The following is a 22,645-nucleotide window of genomic DNA, read 5'->3' as shown; positions in this document are numbered from 1 at the left end:
TTCTGAAGGCATTAATTGGGCACCACATGCTTATTATCATTTTTAATCAAATTATACTTAATAACTTACTTAATGAATTATTCATACCTGATTTTCTTATAGGGACAGTCTAGAGACACACTCTGACACAAAATTCTAAAAAGAAAAGTATCTTCAAGAAGCTTTAATGAAATAGTGCCATTGTGTTCAGAGAACAAGTCTTTTAGGCAACTGACTACATAAGGCCTTAGGGAATTCATAATTAAACACGCAAATTTAAAGAAACATACAAGTTTTAAGAAGAAACAATGATTTTTACTAAATCCCACTTTTCATTCTTTCCAGTAGTTATAGTTTTATTCTACTTGGGCATGAAAATGGACTTTTGATTCCAGAGGTGACGAGACTAACTAGAGTTGGGGACTCAACAGAGAAAGTCCTGTGAAGAAGGACCATTCCATTTTCCCCAGAAGAGGAGGAAGCAGCAGTGGATAGTTTCTCCCTGATTCAAAGCTATCCTTCCTGGCTTAAAAATTGCCCCTCAGCCTTCTGTCCAGAGAGTAGAATGCTTGAGTCAGGAGGGTGGTCAGCTTTCTTTGGCAAAATATGTCATCATATGATTGACTGGCCAGGAGAAAAACTACTGCGTACACAGATGACAATTCTGCATTTTTAGCTGAAACTCGACACATGATGTGAGTGGCCTCACTGGCTCCCAGCACTCGTGGTGCGCAGCGACCAGGACTGGGGATGCTGCAGTAGGAGGAAGGTTAAAGGCTCACCACCCTCTGCGCTCTGCCAGGCCTCGCCACAGAGAGTCTGTCCTGACCATCCTCTCGATGAGCTTCTTCCATAGCATGCCGTCCGACGTCACACGGTACCATTCCTTGCACACAAGCTCGGCAGCACACAGTGATTTGGCGTCCAAGTATGACAGAATGTTCTCAGCAATATGGTCCAGACCCCGTGCTTCAGTGAGGGAGAAAGCACAGATAGAGAACAGAGGGGGTGCTGAGCAATTTTTCACAGAAAGCCCTTTAAAGGAGCAGCACATGCTGTGAGATGAAGGCACACCACTGTCCCCAGTGTGGTTCAGTGTCTTTCTCAAACAGAGACTGGGGTAAAATGAGTGTCAATAATTTTTCCATAAGGTTACAGAATGAACAGTATTTTCCATCTTCTGTTAGATAAGGAAGTTAAAGCTAACAACCAGCAACCCCCCAAGACATTAAAAATAAAAAGGAGTCCAGAAAACAGTTCACATCCATCTATATGGATTTCAGCACTAGGGGATGTTCTACGATAGCATCTCAGACTCAGTGATTCAGACCCCGAAATCCTGATATTAGGTCCATTTCTCATTCTGTTCTATTACTGCTGCAGTTCCAAAGCTATTCAACGAAAGAAATATCCTTTAAATGTGCTGGGGAGAGGCAGCGAGTCAGACTGTTCTGGGATATGGAATGTGGGCAAGCACACAGTCGAGGAGTAAACATGTGCAGAACCATCCTGAGAGGAGAGACACGCGGGGATATTAAGGTTCAAAGTTGAGTTTGAGTGCACGTGTTTAAAACAAACTGTTTTCCTGCTCTAAAACCTAAGAGACAGTTGACCAAAAATATGAAAAACAAAAAACAAAAACCACCTTACCAATAAATAACAAAGGTAGCATTTCAAAGGAAAACAACAAGCTGACCTTGTGTGCTCCCCAATTCAAACTCCCAGGCAAACACGCCTGTCAAACAGTATAGCCACCCTAACAGAACTCCTGTCATTGTTGCTCTGAGGCCACAGGTCAGAAACAAACACTGAAAACTAGTCGTCTTTGAGCTCTTCTGAGGCTCAAAGGTTGGGAAGGATTTGCTCAGTCTGTCTTCTGCAGGCATGAACTAGAAAGAACTGACAACATGCATTTTCGCTTGCGTGTTTCCCCTGAATCATATGGAGACACACTTGGATGCCATTAGCAACAATCCAAATATGCTTATTAAACATTATTCTAATTATAAGAATTGTATGGATATCTGTCATTTTCCAGCAGACTTGGAAGAGAAAGCTTTAAATGGATCTTGTTTGGCTGGCATCACATGTTCATATTTAAGCATAAGCAGATGGAGGCATCCATCACCTAATTCTTATTAAAGGAATATGACTATAAGCCAATTAATGATAATAAACAGTTCTTTATACAAAATACAATGATGTTATATTTCCTGAACTTTTTTTATATTCAAACTTTCTACAGTATCCGAAGTTTGCAAAAGGCGGTCTTACATTTTTAATGGCTACCATCAAATCACTCCTGATCTTTTACAATGTGCCAGTACTAAGTCACTAGAAGTAATTTCACCTAACACTCCAAACAGAACCATTACATTAATGGATTATAGGCAATTTTTGAAGTAGTTTGGTTTACTAAATGCAGCCAGATGGTGTAGGTTTAGAAATTTAGATGGCTGCTAAGCACTGGACGTGATTTAGTACCACATAGCCTGGTCAGCAGATACGCACTAGGGATCAGTATTAGGCAAAATACACTGGTCCAATCAACTGCGGTTCAATTCTTAGTGTCTAAGCTTGAGACAGTACCATGTCTCAATGATTGGGAAGAAAACAGCAATAGGTATACTCAGATTGTACAAAGAAAACTGCTTGCCTGCAGCTAGAAAAAAAGTCCAGTATGTTGCAAGGGGACAAAACCTATTCTATTTAGCAAAGAATACAGGCACAATTCAGTTTTAAAGTGGTTACCCATTATATACAAATAAACATTAAAATTTAAAAGGTAATTAAGTTTAGAAAAACAAAATTTTAAGAAATAGCTGGCAAGGATTAAGGAAGGTAGCAGTGCGCAGTTCTGAAGTGGCTGCCAGCTAGAGCCACATTCTTAGAGGAGAGCTGGTCAGCATGGACCAAAAGCCCTTTACAAGAAGCCAGTGGTGGAGGTGTGCCATTGCAACCCCAGGAGGATGAGGCAGGAGGAATGGTGAACAGTCCAAGTTACACAGTAAGACCCCACCGCAAAAAGGAGAAGTAAGTCTTCACAAAGTTCAGGCTTCAGAGCAGTAGGTGATAGGTTGGTGGCAAAGGGCTTGTTTGGCACTGGGTTCAATTTCCAACACCAAAAACCAAAACACCCATAAACTAACAAAACAAAAACAAACAAACACACAAACAAACAAAAATCATACCACACTGAAACTCTTCATATTCTTTATATAGCAATTTTACTTTGGGTGTTTTCTTCTGAGACTGTCTATAAGATTAATGCATAAAAATTTCTACCATGGTATAATTTATTCAGGAAAAAAAGATTAATGAAGGGGTTAAATAATGTGTTCACCATTGTAAAAAGTATTAGAAAAACTACAATCTTTTAAAAGAACACACACTTAGAAATATACCTTAACATATTTAACAAAAATATGCTGGAAGAACATATGAAGAAAAGCTTTAAAAAACAGACTCCAGATCTATAAGGAGATAAACACATGATTAGAACTTTATAAGAAAAACAATATATATTGGGAGAAACAAAGCTCTCTGTGTAGTGGACTTCTGGGAAACTATATGTTTTTTGTATTTTATATCTTGAGCGTATGTGTATGTTCACATGTGTGACTGGAGATCAGTGAGCCCCAGGGATCTGCCTACATCTGCCTTCCCAGGCTGGGACTGGAAATAAACGCACCCCATCTTTCAGCTTCCTTATGCATTCTCTGGGGATCAAACTCATATCCTCAGCTTGTGTAGCAAATACTCTGCCTACCAGCTGAGCTAGTTCATATAACCATAAAAACCTGTTACAAGACCTGACACTCAACACTAACTACAACGATTTCCCTAATGAATGTGAGCCCATGTATTTTCCATGCTTCGCAGTGTTCTAGAGATCTCCATTACAGATGGGTACAGACACTCTAGAGATGCTACTTAGTTACAGAGTATTTACCTACTTTGCAAAAGAGTCAGGGGTCACTTCACATCTACACACACCTCACCCTTCCAGGGACTGGGGGTGCGGGTCAGCAGCAGAATGTTTGCCCTCTACAGACAAGACCCTGGCTTGACCCACAGAAAATTATGGTATTCTCAAGTATGTCTTGTGTATGCACATGGGTGTGCACGTGTGACACACACAAACATTGAGATGTTATTTCTAAAATACTAAAAAGTGTTTTCAAACTAATTCCTACAAGTCTAAGTATTTTGTCACCGTGGTAGTAGAAGCTGATGTAGGAGGACCGTGGTTTTTTTAGCCAGCCTAAGCTAGGCAGAAAGACTCTGTTTCAAAAAAGAAAGAAACATGTATTTTTATTGTTAAAATTCCCATTCAAATCCAAGTACATGAAAGAAATTGAAAATAAGATACATTTTAAAAGTCATGCCTCAAATCACGTAACACTTAAGGGAATAAAAAACCAAAATATAGATTTGGAACTGCATATAGGTTAAACACAAGAAAACAAGGAACCGAAGTAAAATGAGGTTTTAATTTTGCACTGTGGCTTTTCTTTTATTTTGATGAGGGTGTAACTAGTGACTTGGAGTGTAACTACCTCATAAAGCAAGAACTTTTTAATAATTAATTTACCTTTTGTTTCATGTGTGGTGTCGTGCCTGCATGCACATCTGTGTCAGATCTCCTGAATCTGGAGGTACAGACAGCTGGGAGCTGCCGTGTGGGTGCTGGAAATTGAATTCAAGTCCTCTGCAAGAGCAGCCAGGGCTCCTAACTACGAGCCACCTCTCCATCCCCGAAACAAAATTTTTAAAAAGAGAAATGAAGCCAGGAGTGTTCCATTTGTAGTCCCAGAACTTTCAGTGCCAAGGCAGAAGGATTGCTGAGTTTGAGGCATGTCTTGGCTACACAGTGAATCTGAGGCTACCTTGGGGTAATGGAGGTTATCATGTGAGAGGAGGAACTGAGAGGAGTAAGGCCGCAGATCCAGTTCCATTATTGCTAGAGCAGATTAACTAGACTGCACAAGGACACACACATACCTGGCAGAGCAGTTATGAAATCCCTCTGGAGCATAGGCTTCAGATAAGAGTTGATGTGCCCATGTTGGTAATGACACATTTGGGATATGAGATGCTCTACGAATTCCACTTGATCAGACTCTGACCACTGCTCAAAGTACTTGACGCACAGCTCCTTCTCCTTCTCATAGCTTGCTGAGAGTTTCCGCTGCTTGGGCACGATCATACTGGAAGTGCCATTGGCAAGTTTTGTCTATAGGAAGGGAGGGATTAAATGAAACATTTAACAGTAAGCATTGAAAATGAGGAAAACAGTTTAATTTTCTGGTGTGGTGTGCTAACTTGTATCTTTACAACTGAGTTATTCTTATTAGATTTACTGTAATTGAGTATTTACAAACCATAATTAGGTGGAAAGCCTTACAAATACCAGAGAAAGGTGGTAAATTAGGTATACTATGGGAAGGCCAAACACCCATTTTTAAAAGCTCACACACATTCTTAATTCATGGAGACTGTACAGATAGAAACCGAAAGCCAGAAGTAGATAATTATTACTGGTAAACAAAAAGTTATTTTGCTCTTTCTTGTTTATAACAGTTATCGGACATTTAGATAATTACTTACTTGTTCACCATTTATTTTTTTTTTAAAGTCAAATAAGGTCTTCCACAAAAAGAAAGACCAATGACTATTTAGAGACCTCGTAGTATCTTTGTAGATAAAGCCTGATAACTCATATGCTCAAATTAACCTTTTCTTTCCAAAAATCCTATGTTTATAGTTATCAAAAAATGAAAGGCTGAGCTGTGTATGGTGTAACACACCTGTGATCCCAGCACTCAGGGAAGCAGAGGCAGGAGGATCGCTGTGAGTTCAAGGCAAGCCTAGTCTACAAAGCAAGTCCAAGACAGTCAAGGATACACAGAGAAACCCTGCCCTGAAAAAAAATAAATGAACGAATGAATAAATGAATGAATAACTTTAGGGGCTATTTTGTAACTGTCACTTAAGCTTTTACTGAGTATCTACAATGTATCTAACACTGTTCTAGACAACAAGAATACAATAATAAACAAAACAACAGAATATCATCAAGAACATATATTCTAAGTTAAGAGGCGCATTATCACTTACATATGTAAATAGTGCTGCTGAGAAAAGCACAACAAAATAGAAAGGGGCTGGAGAAATGACTTAGTGGGTCAAGGCTCTTGCCACCAACCCTGATGACCTGAGTTTAACCCATGGAAGTCACGTGGCGGAAGAAGTGGATGTGCCCCTGCAGGTTGTCCTCTGACCCCTGCACACACACACATATACAATGCACAGATGTAAAAATAAAACTGGGAAAAAGACAGAAGGGGAGTGTGTTATTGTGGCAGGCAAAATTCTAAGCTGGTCCATTAAAATTGCCATTATAGGGAGTGCAGGCCTTGTGGATCTCTGAGTTTGAGACCAGCCTATCTATATAGCGAGTTGCAAGCCAGTCAGGTGTACACAGTCAGACCCAGGCTGAATCCTAGTATACACATACCTTCCCTTAGATCAAACACTGCTGTAGGTGCTATTATGCTTAAAATACGGATACAGTGTTCATAAAAGAAATTACTAAATTGAAAATGGTAGTGCACACCTGTAATCCCAGCATTCAGGAAACTGAGGTAGGATTGCAAGTTTAAGAGCTGACCATATAAAAATTATTCACTTTCAGTACATATTACCTAATGATCTGAGGTCTTCAGAGTTTTAATTTGTTGCTCCCACATGGGTGCAGAGGAGGAAGGCGGACTGCCACTGATCATCAAGGAAACCATGACACTGAGGTTTCCCTGTAATGATGAACTGCGGTGCCACCAAGAATATGCTGTGAGGATTTCCCCAGGAGCTTCTAGTTAAGAACTTGGCTGGTTAACAGACTAATTTCAGTCTTGTGACCCCTGACCTGAGAACACAGCCATGCTGGGTCCTACTTCCCAGTTCTAGAACCATGAGCTAATGAAGAAGTGTGTTGGAACTTGCCACACCTATGATAACACAGCAACTTAACTCTACTTGGTTATACAGTTTTCCTAACGGGGTGATAGTTGAACCTAATAGTTTGTTACATAACCTAGGTAACCTAGGTGGTGGGGATTTTGAGCGCAGAGGCAGCATTCTGTGGCATGCTCAAAGGCCCCGAATGAGTAGGCACAGAGAACACTGAAGAAGGAGTCTGAGCCTGACATTCAGTCCAGTTAGGGGATGACAACTAACATCCATACATGTCCTCATCAGCTCCCACCTCTCCTCACAGAGGACAATGCTCTTCCCACCAAGAGAACTGCAGTAACAGGATGTGCACAGTCACAATCCAGGACGGCAAGCCCAGCTAGCTTCCACTTGCTCTGAGAGCCTGAGCGGCCATGCTGAAGAAAGAAATGGAGGATGAGAGGCCAAAGGCTTTGGCCAAACACTCTGAAGTATGAGAATGACACATACAGTGTTCCTGACTGTGTGGAGCATGCACCAGGAGGTCAAGAGTAGGCAGCAGTAGGCCACCTTAGCTCTTTTACGAACCACTGGAGAGAAGTCATCTTTCAGACTACAGTGGTGAGTGTAGAAGTGGTGAGGAAGCATTAGTATTCAGTATATTGAGGGTAGGGCAGATCTCACTGAATAAGCGTGGAAGAAACGATGAGGCTCCCACCCAAGTTTACAGTTGCAGAGCAGTGGGAACAGTTAGAGTCAACAGACAGCAACTCTCAGGAAAGTGATTTTTATAGGGGATGACACAAATGAGTGCAACTGGATACCTTTCAAAGTAAATTGACGGACAATGGACGAATTTGCCTGAGGTGACCCTAATGAGGCATGGAGACCGATGTTGCTGTAGAATTCATCATGCTTACATATGCTGAATGTGGCATGTCCCACCTTGGGTACTCCGCCTCTGCCATTAATGCAAGGCCTGTCTTATCTGCTCAAACACTTTACAAACAGAATCTGCTCAGCAGCTGATCAGTGGATTTCCAAAACAGCACAAAGGCACCTGCCACAATGAAAGAGTGACCCCTGTACGCAGCAAGTGTGGTATGTAGAGCTGAGGATTTTCTAGCATAGAGACCAAGGATCCCATACACAGCAGAAGTGATACCTGAGAACCTGCTGGGCACTGGCCACGCGAGAGAGCTCAAGCTACCATATAGGCTGTTCGCAACTTAGCAAAGGGGACCTCATCAAATAAGGGGTAAGATTCAGGGTGCTAACAAACAGATGTGCTCATAAGCTTAACCAAAAAAAGCCACTTCTCACCCCAACAGCCAAAGCCTACAACGTAACCATTATCTCTGCCATAAAAGGTAGAAATGGGCTGAAGATGTAGCCCAGTGGGCAGAGCACATGCTTAGTGTGGACTATGCCCCAGTACTATGCTGTGGTACAGGAAGATAAAAAATTTAAGGTCATCCCCATTTACATAGTAATTTGGAGGTCAACCTGGACTAAATGAGATTGTACCTTACAAGCCAAACAGCTCCCCTCCAACCTCAAAAAAAAAAAAAAAAAGTGAACAAACTGAGTCAGAGGCTAGAGCTGTCCTCTGGTTAAAGATTAATCCAAGCAACAGAGCCATCAAGTTGATGAAATGGTTCTGTGCTGCAGGATATTTGACCCCACTGTGAACCCCAAAATTGTGAACTGTAAAACCCTGTTTATTGTTTGGTGTGGTTGAGCCCTATCACACACCCTTAGTCCAAGAACTTTCTCTTTATTATAAACAGGTGATTATGGTATGGTCAACCAGCCCTAGCGCACACCTTTAATCCAAGCGCTTTCTGTACACAGAATCTAATAATCTTAACCCTAAGTCAAGAGGCAGAGCAAGAAACCAGCTGACAAGGATTAAAGAGTAGGAGGGACTTTGAGTTAAGGGGTATTTAAGACAGCATGAAGAAGGAGCTTTTAGCTCAAGCTCTGGCTTTAGCTTCTCAGCTCCCTGGGTTTTTGGACTTTGAACTAGCAAGCCTTTGGCTTTGGGTTTTTGGCTTTTTCCTCCTGGGTTGTCAACTGTACTGAGCCTTTTGGGTTTTTTACATCTAGACCTAAGCTGAGAAAGAAGGTTAGCTGATGACCATCTTTGCCTCTCTGAGATAGCATCGGACCCCTGAGTCCTTATTAGAAAAATAGAACAGTTGGGATTTTCTATCATTTAAATATTCTGTTTCTGCTTTGCCTAGACAAGGCATATCTATAATCACGGGGAGCCATATTTGCTGCTGCAGCTGTCAGGTATCAGAAAAAACTACCTAAGAACTGAGGGAACCTGGAAAATTTCTTGTTGAGGCTAAGCTTCAGTCAAGGCTTTCTTATGCTTTCAGTGATGAAATCCTAAGCAGGTTTTAAAACATTTACCAGCTACTTTGGGCGACTCTGGGGTTCCTAAGTTGTGGTCACCACTCTTTACAAGCTTACTGATTTCCTGGTGAAAAAGACATGTACCTGAGACATGTACCACTGTCACGTCAAATGGCATCAATCCTGACCATAACCCCATACTGTCTTAAAGTTGTGGCCCTGGAATAAGAACACTTACTGGCTTTCTGTTCTGTGTCTGTTCCTCTCACGTATAGAAGGAGAGTATCAAGAACCATTTCAATGGATTTTTGTGAGAGAAAAAGTAAGCCTGCTTATGAGTCACAAATAGGGAATATTTAGTAGCCCTATTCCTACCCATGCTAGTGAGCAAACTGAGTTCCTCTATACCGGCTTGGGCAAGCACTCTACCACTGAAGCTACATGCCCAGACCAAATCAATATTCTAATACAACACTGCTAGAGCTGGGCTTTCCCTCCAACTTTTGAAAATACATATTTCTTAGTTTAGATTTAGTAAATATAATATGCATAAGAGATCTAACATTAAGTGCACAGAGCACTGAGTTGTCACAGACGCCCAGGACAACCCCAGACCATGAACCAGGTCAGCAAGAGCACCACAAGGCCCCTGTGTACCCCTTTGTGGTCCCCTGCCATCCTAAGAGTAACTGGTTTCATTTCACTTTTGGGACAGGGTCTATTATGAAGTCAAGACTAGCTTCAAATATGTGTCAATCCTCCTGCCTCAGCCTCCAGACTTTTGGGATTATATGGTATGCCACCATACCCAGTTCAAATACAATTTTTGAAAATAATCCATTTAAGTAAGTTAACACAGCATAAAAAAATAAAAATGAGAAACCCCCACCACACAACATTTAGAAAAAAATTTGACAACTGTTAATACCTATAAACTAAAAACCTTCTGAGGGAATATTTATTTTGAAACAGGGTCTCACCATGTAGCCCTGGCTGTCTTGGAACTTACTCTGTGGATCACGTTGGCCTCAAACTTGGAGATCCACCTGTCTCTGCCTCCCGAGTGCTGGGATTAAAGTACACCACATAGTGTGCCACTATGCCCAGTGCAATTTTTTTTAATGTAAATGGACAGATATGTTACATTCATAAATAAGACCGAGTATTCTCATTCTTCCAAGGTTTATCTATAGGGTGAATCCAATATCAATCAAAACCTCAGCAGACTGATCTAGACTCTACTAGTTTGTAATAGCGGTGCAAAGGGTTGTAAATTAAAAGATGAAGGAATCAGACTACAGAATTTGTTCTGCCTTTCATTCTTGTGCGTGTTTTGCACATCTATGGGTACAGGTGTGAGTGCAGGACACTTCAAGAGTTGGCTCTCTCCTTCCACTGTAGGTTCTGAGCAAACTCAGGTTGCTGGGTTTGTAAGGCAAGCGATTTTACCAGTTGAACCCATCTTTCTGACTCAAGACTACTGAATTTTAAAACACATGCAATAGCAAAAAGATACTGAGGCTTTGATGGGAGGGCGTCAACCAAAAGAAATCCCAATGTGGCTGGTTCTCTTTCCTTTCTCCCATCACCTAACCTCTGAGAACGTACTATGCAGTTCACACTGGCCTTTACTCACGATGCCCCTTCCTCAGCTTCTCAGCTACTGGGGTTATGAGTGTGTACTATTACACTCAGCACTGGCCAGCTGAATGGTGCTAGGATAATTCCATGACAAAAGGATAACTTTTTTTTTTTTTTTTTAACTTTTTTCTCTGGAGGGAGAAAATATGGTAAGGGACGACTGGAATTGGCAGATGCCCAGTAATGGAGCCTGAACCATCCATCTTCTGAAATCAGAAAAGGCTTCCACTAGTGGGAAAAGGATACCAATCTAGCTTCAAAACCTTCAACCTACAATCTGTCCTGCCTGCAAGATACTCAAGGGCAATGGGGGTGCAGAACTTGTGGGAGGGGTCAACCAATACCTGTTCTAATTTGAGGCCCACATCACAAGAAGAAGCCCATTCCTGGCACTGCCTAGAAGACCAGGAACCAGAGGCTAGACAGCCCAGAGACTTAGGGTAGAACGAAACATGACTAGATGTTTGGTAGAACCAAACATGGGAGTGGATACAGAGACCCATAGCCAAACATTAAGCAGAGAGTGGAGGTTGGAGGTCTCCATCAGGTCTTTCCTCTTGAAGCACAGGGAACCCTGTGGAAGAGGGAAAGAAAGAATTGTGGGAGCCAAAGGGGTAACCCTAACTAACCCCGAGGATACCAGAGGAGCATCACCCATGGAACCAACTAAGCAGGCCTCATGGGGCCTCACAGAGATCGAAGTGGCACTCACAGAGCCAGCATGAGTCTGTTCTAGGTTCTCTGCCAGCATGAGTCTGTTCTAGGTTCTCTGCGTATGTATTATGATTGTTGGCTTGGTGTTTTGGGAGGACTGTTGACAGTGAAAATGGAGTGGTAGTGTCTCTGACTCTTTTGGCTGCTTTTGGGACCCTTTTCTTCCTCCTAGGTTGCTTAGTCCAGCTCTGATATGCAGGTTTGTGCCAGGTCTTACTTTATCTTGCTGTGCCTTGTTTGGTTGATGTCACTGGAATATCTGCTCTTTTCTGGGGTTAGACTGGGGTGGTGGTAGTGGATTTGGGGGAGATGAGAGGTAGAGGGGGAATGGGAGGAGTGGAAGGATAGGAAGTTGCAGTTGGGAGGTATTGTATGAGAGAATAAATAAAAGTTAGAGAAAAGGTTTACATATCTAATTTTATGTGTGTGTGTGTGTGTGTGTGTGTGTGTGTGTGTGTGTATGTGTGTTCTAGAGTGTATGAGTACGCACTGAGTGCTTGCAGGTACTCACAGACATTAGAAGGTGGTAGCAGAGTCCCTGGAACTGGTGTTGTAGATGGTTGTGGGTGCTGGGAACTAAGCCCAGGTGCTCTGTAAGAGCTGAAGAACAGACAGCTTTGTGAAGCAGTGATGTTGAGCAACTGTATATCCACACTGGACAGGAAACACTGTTCCTTACCGCACCACACATGCAGGATCAGCTAAGGGAGATCTTAGATGTACAAGCTAAAATTATTAACTGTAAAACTTGTAAAACAAAGTGTAAAAGTAGTTTTTTTTGTACCTTTGGGCTAGCAAAACTGTTCATTGAGGTTGCAAAAGCAACAAATTTAATAAAAGAAAGTAATTTAATAAATTAATGTGTGTGTGTGTATGTGTATACATGTATGTGTGTGTACATGGCATGGTGTTTATGGATGTCAGAAGACAACTTCTGGGAGCCAGTTCTTCCTTTCATTGCATGAGTCTTGGGGATGGAATTTGGGTTTTCAGGGTTAGCAGCAAGCACCTTTATCTGCTGAGTCATGTCAGTTAGAAGCTGGAAAAATATTTGCAATAAATATATTTAACAAAAGACTTTAGAATATCTGTAGAACTGTTAGATCCATAGGAAACAAATGGTGCTGGTTGTTTCTTAGGTAAGAAAACACCTTTTTCCCCCTTGAAAAGATGGGATATACCACCAAAACGAACCTCTGAAAGGTCAATAAACAGAAAATAAAATGTTCAACATGTCACATCATTATGGAAATGTAAAGTACATCATGAGACATTACTACACACGGAGGAAAATCAGAACAATTGGCCTCTCATACATCACAGCTGTAGTGCAGAATGGTACAATTACGTTGGAAAACAAGTTGACAGTGTTTTATAGAGGCAAACACAGACTTTACCATGATGTAGGTATTTACCTCCAGAGCACAAAACACAATTCTACACATTAATGTTCATTGTTTTTGTTTTCATAATAATCCCTCAGGAATAAGACACAGGCCCATCAAGAGAAGAATGATAAACAATAAATTGTAATGTAAGCATACAATGGAACACTTAGCGACAATGGGAGACAAACACAGAAGACGACAAGGATGGACTCCAGAACACACAGTAAGGAAGCCAGGTGCGAGAGCACACGGTCCCTAAGTCCACTTACATGTCACTCTAGGAACAACGAATCTTAATCTGATTTATAAAAACAGATCAGTGGTTTCTCTGAGTAGGGAGTGGGAGTGAAACTAGCTACGGAAAGGCATGAGGGACTCACTGTGGCCCTGGAAATCTTCTTCATCTTGTTATACGGTATACAACTGACAAAATTTATTGAACCATAATACTTAATGCCACCACAATATTAATTTTATTTGTAACTAACACACTATATATTTACAAAAAAAAAAAAAAAAAAAAAAACCCTGAAGGTCTTTGCTGTTCTGTCTCTTCTCTGACCATTCTCCCATACAGATTTGTCTACAAATGTCTGCAGTAAATGAAGTAAAATTTCAATTTGAGAAACCCTGAAAAATCCACAAGGGTACAGTGAAAAAGTTCAATTATTAAAACAACCACAAGGTTGTATAGTGGAATGTATGGGGAGAGAGATGATAATGGTTACTGGTGGCGGTAAAATTGATTCAGCTTTCCCAGAAAAAGCCTGATGACTCAACCATCCTGTTCAAATGTCCAGGAAAGCTGACAAACAGCCTCAGCTTAATGACAACACTAACTTCCTGCTGCCCTCCACATCATTTCTGTGTTTCTGTTTGCAATGAACAACTGTCAGCAAACAAAGTCCGAATGATGCTGTCAGGTGACGAGCACACACACTGAAAAGAGTTAAGTGTGTGGCCCTGTCTTCCAGGTGAGGCTTCAAAGGCTAAGGGCCTCACCCTGAAAACATATTACATGGACTACTTTCAAAATAACCATGAATCTCTCTGCAGCTGCTGCCTGGGCCGGGAAGGAAAATATATTCTTACAGACATCAACTGGCTTAGCCAATAACATGACATGTGCTGAGTTTACTAACTGTACTAAGTCTGAGTTTAAAAATAACATAATGGACGGCCTGGACAGGACTGTGAAATGACACATTCCAAGTTTCCATGCAAACCCTGCTTCTACCAACTCTAGCACTGGTCACACACTATGGTGTGTGGAGGGAAATGCTGATTCAGACAGGGTACTGAGTTACGAACAAAGTGAGCAACACCTGTGCCAGGGAGTAGAATGCACCTGAGAAAGAACAAGAATTCTGATTAAGGCTAGAACCTGAGTGTTGTCAAGGGCCACTGACTGGCTACTCTGTGAAGGATAGTTTAGCAAAGACTAGGAAAAAAGTGAACAGGCACAGGGCATACATTGCCTTCTCTGGGGAAGATTTAGAAGAACACAAAAGAAACATACTAACTTCAGAAACTGAAAACAAATTGCAAAGAAAAATAAGAACAAGATAAAGCAGTAGGGAATGGTTGAGCTTACTTGGCTCAGGGATAAAGATGTCACTGCAGGAGATGGCATCTAAGTTGAGATTTGAGGAATAGTTGCAAAGGTTGATGTAAAATGAGTGGAAGAAAAAAAAAAAAGGAGTGAAAGACCTATGAGGGCAGAAGCAGAGCTAGCAACAAAGGATAAAGTGGTGACAAATGAGGTGGCCTGGTAGAAGGCCTTTGGGGCCATGGGAAGGAGTCTGGCTATCCATTTAAGTTTAAAGGAGAGCTTGTGCAGGTTCTGAAGTAGTCAACATGAATGATGCCATCTGATGTGCCTTGGAAACACAAAGCTCCATTTCAGACAACAGATCAGTAGCAGGTGAGTGAGGAGACCAATAATCTAAGCAAGAAGTGATTGTCCTTAGGGTGGAAGAGGCTACAAGTGTTAGGAAGGACAAGAACTAATGGAGGGCTTCAGTCTGAAGGCTGGGTGTGGTGGCCAGTAACAGGTAATCGCAGAACTCAGAGTGTGGACGTAAGAGGGTCACGAGTTTCAAGGCTGTTAAATCTTGTCAAGGGAGGTTAGGAAAAGAGGAGGAACAGAAGTAGGAAGAAGAGAAAGAGAAAAGGTGGTGAGGGGAGATGGAGAAGGAAAGAAGTCTGGGTTAAAGCATTCATTCATTTGCTGTGCAGCCCTGGTTAGCCTGGAATTCACTATGCAGACCAGGCAGGCCTTGAATTTACAAAGATCTACCTGCCTCCCAAATGCTCGAACTAAAGGTGTGCACCACCACTACAGCCATACACAACACACTTCCTTGAGTATGACCATTTATCTCTCCCCACAGGCGGAGCTAATACAGCAGCCTGAGCAGAAGCGGAGGCAGGGTTACAGGGTGCCTGCTCCTCTGGCCGGGAGAAACATGACACAATTTTTATTTGTTTTTGTGCTTTTGTTATATACTATGCTGGGCTTAAACTTGTAATTCTCCTGCCTCAGCCACCAGAGTACTGAGAATACAGGCATACACTACCATGTCTGGCTTGTCATAGTTACAGGGAGAAAGGCAAAAGCTTTTTGGAGGCCCAAACTATAGTTTCTATAGGCTTACTGCCAGGTTTTTTGTTAAATAAGAATCTAAAAAACAATTATTTTCTCTACTCCCAATGTCTCTCACTTGCTTTCTTTCTTCCTAAGTGCCTTTTAGAAAAAAGTCAGTGTTGTCTTGGTTGAATTGAGAGGAAATGGAACCGTCTATCTCTTGATTAGGCTGGAGAGAGAGGGACAAGTGAACACTCCTAGAAAGGAGACAGCCCTGGAGGGATGGGGACCAAGGGAAAGAAGCCCATGCATCCAGACAAGCTTCTAGAAGGGAATTCATGAGAAACTGGAAGTGGTTGGGCACAAACGGAACCAGTAGAGAAAAGGCAAAATGCTCAAAAGTAGGACCACAACGTTCAACATTCTGATTTTCAGTTCTTAAAGAGACAATTTTCGCTGACCAAAATATAATCCTTTATCTTTTACTGGGGTTGGGAATGAAAGTCTTCATGAAAGCAAGGAGAGCTGAATGGGGTATGCATCCCAACAGAAGTAAACACTACATTTCTCAGTGGGGCTGGTGTTTTAATATTTTAACAGCTTCTACTAAATATGATTACATATTAGGTGAACTCATAAATATGTCAGATCTGATTAGTGAATGTGGAAGACAGGAAGGGGCAGATTTGTCAGCAGAGAGGAAGTTAACATTATGAATCTGACTGATTTCTAATAACCAGCAAGACAAAGCTTGTGATCATCCCAATGCCTTTAAATAAAACTCACTAGGAAATGAACTCACAGCGTCTCAGTATATATGATTATTTAAAGACTAGACATTTGCCAATCTTCTATTTACTGATGATAGGAAAAGCCATATATAAAATTCACCCAAGTCAAGCAAGGCCATTTTGATGGTTTCCTGATTTTTACTGTAGTTAAAGGGACAAGACAACCACTTAACATTTTTAGACTTAAAAATTGACTCTTGTTTCTTTGCTGGGCTCTGGCACACAACTTTGAGGCTTTCAGGGTGATGGGGTTCTTTTGTTCTAAACCAAAGAATTCACTGCAGCTTAATTTACTGCTGTATTATTATTACAGCTACTAACGACTCATACCTCCAAGGCTGGTAAACCCACTGATGTAGATAGTGCCACCTTAAAAGGATTTTGGGATGGGTCCTAGTGAGGGGGGTGGGGGGAAAAGGGACATAATGTTTAATTATAAGAAATGATTGAAATAGGCACAGACATACCCCGGGTGCCTCTGCACTGCAGCAAGCTCTAAACTTGTTATCGTTAATGGTTTAAATTTCACTGTGCTAATCATTTCAGGACACAAGCCTTTCTTGATAATCTAATGAATTATTCCAACATCCTTCAGCAAAAAAAAAAAATCCTCCATGACAGCACTAATTACAAGACGTTTTCCCAGTGCTTATGTAAAATATGACAGAGCAGCAGCTTAGGGAATTGCAGAAAACTGCTTCTAATTTCCACTGAGAAACTGACAAACACCTCTCTTTCATCTCTCCCAGCTCTCAAGTAAGATTTAACTTTCTCATTTAGTTAATTACCGAGTGAGGATCATCATTTCCCCGGATCGGAGCGGCACGGAGCCTTTATCGTGTTAACTTGTGAACTTGATCGATGGCTGCTGCTAAAACTTAATAACTTCACCCCCTGGCAAATTGTAAGATAAATATAATAGGAGAAACTCTGACAGTAAAAACCTGCCAGAAATGAGCGCTGTGTTTATGTTTCTTTGCAGGCAGCAAAAAAACAACCGACAGCTTATTACTGGTTGCGTGTTACTTATATTTAAAAGACTCCAGGCAGTTAACTTTCTGCGTACTGTTAAAACTTTGCTCATGAGATGGGAAAACTGCACAAGTATTGCAGACTTGGAGAAGTGAGGGAAGAAAAAACAGGGAGAAGGGCAACATGAGGGACCAAATATATTGTGTAAATGTCATGTTTATCATATAAAATGTTCAAGCAGCAGAAATAGGCAGAATAATTCTCTTAAAAATAATTCTGGCCTTCTGAAACACCATAGGAACTATAGGAGCAAAACACAGGGATTTTACTCACGCAATCGTTTTCGATGACCAGGGGTCCATGCCTGAAGAATTCAATTAACCACAGAATTCCTCTCTCTTCAAAAACCCCTACAGCTAGAAAAGCACAAACTAACTATACCAGTTACTCTAGGGAACTCTGAGTGAGGGATAGCTAGGGAATAATTTGCTCTGAGTCTCTCATCTAATCTTACACTCACCTTCCTCACCAAAGCTAAGCCCAACCCAGGAAGAGACTTCATGATGAACATTACCCTTTAGGGGTAAGTCTGAATACGAGCTTGGAGCTTAGCTTTTGACCAAAACAGGGTTGGTATACAGTACAAAGTCACAGTTTTTATAACCAGCATTAATTACTAAGGACAACAGACAAGGAGTAACAATGACATATAGTCAAGGAACCCTGCAGCTGGGTGTGGTGCCTCATGCCTGTAATCCCAGCACTGGAGAAACACTGCAAGTCTGAGGCCAGCCTGTGCTAAGAATGGGACCCCATCTCAAAAAAAAAAAAAAAAAAAAAAAAAAAAAAAAAAAAAAAAAAAAGGAAAAAAAAAAAAGAAAAAAATCAATTAATCAAATCACAGAATTTCCACTCATTAATGTCTGTTACTGCCAACTACTAACAACAATGAAAATACATCTGCATACAGATTGTCAAGGCCACTCATAACACAGAAGCTTTAAAGAAAACAGGATGAACTAGATTTGGGAAGGAGATAATCAGAAAGGTCTCAAAGGACTTGTAGAGGTTAAGCCTCATGTTTGTAGTTGTAGGTAGCTCTCAGTTATGTGCTACAACAGACCAATACATTGGCGGCCTAATGCTGCAATGCAAAAGCCCATCATTTTGAAAGTTGACAGGTTCTGGAAAACCAAACATTAAAATATCAAACAAAATTCCTCATTGCTAGAGAATCAAATATAATCATTTTTTTTGTTTGTTTTCACTTTCACTAAATAATCCATGTGGGTATAAGGGGGCTGGGAAGATGGCTAGTGACTAATGTGCTTGCTGTGTAAGCCCAGGGACCTGGATTCAAACCTCAGAATGTACCAAAAGAATAAAAACAAAAGGCCAGGCATTGCATATACTTGTAATCGCAACCACTGAGGGTGGAGGGCGTGTGCAGAAAAAGAAATATTCCTGCGCTCCTCCGCCAGACGAACTAGCCTAATCAGTTAAATCCAAACCAGGGAGAGGACTGGGGATCATTCTCGATTACACCTGAAGAGCGTCCAGGGATGAACATGCACACGAGAACACGCAGGGTTTAAAGCCCAGGAGTTTCAGCGTTTACATTTCAGTGTCTAGATTATTTTTCTAACCTTTAAAAAGAACTATTAGGAGCTGCTGCAACATCTCAGCAGTTAGTGGCGTTTGCTGCTCTTGCAGAGGACCTGAATTTGGTTCCCATCACCCACACGGTGGCTTAAAACCACCTTAACTTCAGTCCCAGGGGATCTGACGCTCTCTTCAGACTTCTGCAGGTTCCAGGCATGCATGGACATGCTGCACAGACATACATTTAACAAAACACTCACAACTCATATAAGAAAAACAAACCTTGAAATAAGTAAAAGAACTGTGAGTCAACTATTTGATGTAAGCGGGGAAGGAAGGGTGTTTTTACTTTCTCCTTAGCAATAAATTAACTAGAACAAGCAAAATTCTTTCCTTTGTTGAACCCTTTGAAGTTCAACCTTAGATCTCACCTTGGAATGATACATCAGGATGATTGTGGAGAGGAAGAGGAGAAAGGGAAGTGGGTGACAGAATAGGGAGGAGGAGGAAAATGAGAAGGGAAGCAGCATGAAGGGAGAGAGCTAAGGACTGTAGAACTGGGGGGGGGGGGGGGGGGGGGGGGCTGGGGGGGGGGGAAGTGATTGAGAGAAATGAGATGGAAGATATGGGTGGATGTGCATGTGTGAGAGAGCAAGGAATGGTAAAGAGGAGCCTTGAGGGCTAGGGGAGAGAAAGGAGAAGCAGGGAAGACAGGGAAACAGCTTGGAAAGAGATGGAATGGAGACAGCGAGACAGAATCAGAGGAGAAGAAAATGGGCACAGTCAGGTGAACAAGGACATAGCATGACCAACCCCCACTCCACAGAAGCAATATGATTTATGGACAAACAAGTCCGCTCCCCCACAAGAGACAACAAACACCAGGAGGGACAGATGAAGAACTATTTCTTTTGAATACTGGTATTTAATGTCTCAGGCAGAGTAATAAAGTTTAATTGCCTGGTTTCTGGTTGATTCTTCTTTGTAACTTCCTGAGGTGCAGGTTGCTGCTTTGGATGTAAATGATGTTAATATCACCAAATATCATACACCCCTGGTGATGCTGAAGTTTAAACTAGGAGTCTTCTCTGTAACTTCATCACCACATCCTTGTCTTATTTAGGATCAGAAAGTTAAGTTCTGCCATAAATAATGGGGAATGAGAGAGGCGGCCTGCCATGAGAAACAGACAGTGAAAACACAGCTAAATAAGTAAGCAATAAAGCAGAAAAGCTTTTGTCTTTGTGCTGGGATATAGATATTGTATGTGTGTGTGTTTGTGTGTGTGTGTGTGTATGTGTGTGTGTGTCTATGAAAGTCAGTGACTTAGTATAACTTGCTCTCAGAGAAAGCTTAATCTAAAGCCTGGCTTGGGGGTGGGGGTGGGGGGACAGACTCTCAAGAAGCCAACTCAGCTTTCTAGAAGAAATTCAACTCTTTCCAAACGCTTGTTAATGCATGTTAAATGCAGCAAGAAATAATCCTATGAGGCAGGTTGCAGGCCTCTCTCAGCTGCAGTGAATGAAGTAAATGACTTGTAACTTCTGGAAGTCTTGGTTATCTGCAGGTAAAACTTTAATAACCCTTGGAGCATCAAGGGACTAAAGACATTTCTCTCTGGAATACTTCGGTAATTGTTTTCTTAATTTATCCAGGAAAGGCTTAGTTTGGAGGCAGCATCTGTTTTTTTTTTTTTTTTGTTTTTTTTTTTAGGCGAGGTGATCAGAGTAACTTGCTCAGGCTCACATAAATTAGCAAAGTTCAGACTAAATTTCAAAATGTACTTGTTATATAAGCTGTGTGTGTTTTTTCTAAAACACAGTTCTGTTTGTTGTTCTTTTTAATAATCAAAACACTCCCAAATAAGTGGCCAGGCAGGGCTGGAGACCGATGCTGCTCCGCAGACATCTTTTGTGTAGCCAAGAGGTTTACATGACACCAAAACCATGAACACTGACTGATGCCCCTGTACAAGCTATGTTTATGTATCAGACTGTGGTAATACAACCAAAATCTACTATGGCTCTCACTTAGCAGGCATATAATCTTTGGGTAAATTGGTTAACCTTTCTGGGCCTCAAATTCCTCATCGATAAATGCTGACGCTCTGTCTATGGTTGGAATTATTAATGTTAAGATAAAAGTGAGGTAACATACATAAAAGCAAGTATAGAGAAAACCTAGGAAGGACTAAAGTAGTCACAGCTTTAACTTAAAAGTACCACAACCCACCTACACACTGCTGGTGTTTTTTAAAAAGTGGTAATTAGCTTACCACTTTATTAATGGAATCTTTTGGTTTTTCAACTATACCTACACACTTTTACTTTCAAAGCAGACCTTAAGTCTTGGAGGAACATAGAGAAAAACCTTTTGAATCTACATAGTAGCAGCATGAAAACATGTAGTAATATCACTCAGGAAGGCAGAGGCAGGCGGATCTCTGTGAGTTTGAAGACAGCCTACTTCACAAGTCCAGGACAGTCAAGGCTACACAGAGAAACCATGTTTCAAAAAACAAAAACAACAACAACAAAACAAAACAAAAACCCAAACCAAACCAAACAACCACCCCCCCAAAGTGGTAAACTCAATTTTTAATCCAAACTAATATAAAAAAATAATTATTGTTTTTTTTGAGTGCACACTGGTACAAAAATAGCTGAAACCCCCCTTTGTGGCTGCCGATGGATATTGATGGATACTGTTGGATATTGATGCTTTGCCCATAGGAGAAACTGGTAATCTTAACCTAGTTTCAAAGTTGACTTCAAGTTTGCATGTCACATATTTAAAGCATTATGATGAGCTAGGCATGATGGCTCAAGGCCTATAATTCCAACACTTGGGAAGTGGATGCAGGAAGATTTGAGTTCAAGGCCAGCCTAAGCTACACAGTATGTCTGAGACCCACCTGGGCTGCACAGGTCTCAAAAAAAGACAAATATTAACATCATTTTGTAAGCTTAAAAAATATATATGCCTGAAGTTAAGAATCTAAGCTATACCAAAAAGCAGGATGGCTGATGTTAGCTTAACATTTTCAGGAATCTCAACACCAAGGGAGATCTCAGGGCGGATCTCGGCCATACCTGAAGTCCCCCTCCTTGGTGTGCCCCACTTCCACGCTACATCCTTGCTATTTTTGCACCACCCTCTCTCTGCTTGCCAGGATTCAAGAAAAAGTTCTCTAGCAAACTATCAGTAAATCAATGTTTTTCTCTGCGACAAATTCCCTTACTTCACACAAAAGAAATGTTATACACCAACTGGTTTAGTTATTGGCCAAATCTCAGTAGCAGGACTATACAAAGAGTCTACAAACAGTTATGAAATCTTACTGAAATCCCCCTAGTGCTTTATTATCAAGAGTACAGTTCATGGCAGACAACTACTGTTCTCTGTCCCTTTCATAGCTTGCTGTACTAGGTCTTTGTTTTTTTTTTTTTTTTCTTTGAGATTCCAAAGGCTATCAAAATACCCACAGCTGGGCACTATAATAAACAAACAAAAAAGGGCAAGTACTGGGCCTGGGTTTGCATTTAAAAGAATTAACTTTCACTGGACAGTAGAAATTGAATCTGTGGCACCTGCTTCTTCATCATCATCATCATCATCATCATCATCATCATCATCATCATCATCATCATCAT

The 22,645-nt window shown here is 41.2% G+C and overlaps 1 protein-coding gene across 7 annotated transcripts in view; it reads right to left on the bottom strand.

Moving 5' to 3' along the window:
* Positions 1-22,645, bottom strand: part of Btrc (beta-transducin repeat containing E3 ubiquitin protein ligase) — a 162,599-nt gene that overhangs the window by 20,863 nt on the left and 119,091 nt on the right. For all 7 annotated transcript variants that reach the window (XM_055630137.1, XM_055630136.1, XM_055630132.1 and 4 more), the window contains 2 exons: positions 4,984-5,215; positions 762-948 (listed from right to left, as the gene is read on the bottom strand). In XM_055630137.1, coding sequence (XP_055486112.1) covers positions 762-948; positions 4,984-5,215 — 419 coding nt within the window. The remainder of the gene's footprint in view (positions 1-761; positions 949-4,983; positions 5,216-22,645) is intronic.

The sequence above is a fragment of the Psammomys obesus genome, unplaced genomic scaffold, assembly GCF_907164565.1.
Source record: "Psammomys obesus unplaced genomic scaffold, mPsaObe1.curated_primary_1811, whole genome shotgun sequence".
Taxonomy (NCBI): domain Eukaryota; kingdom Metazoa; phylum Chordata; class Mammalia; order Rodentia; family Muridae; genus Psammomys; species Psammomys obesus.
The sequence above is the reverse complement of the archived record's forward strand: the minus strand, read 5'-3'. Positions and strand labels throughout refer to the sequence as shown.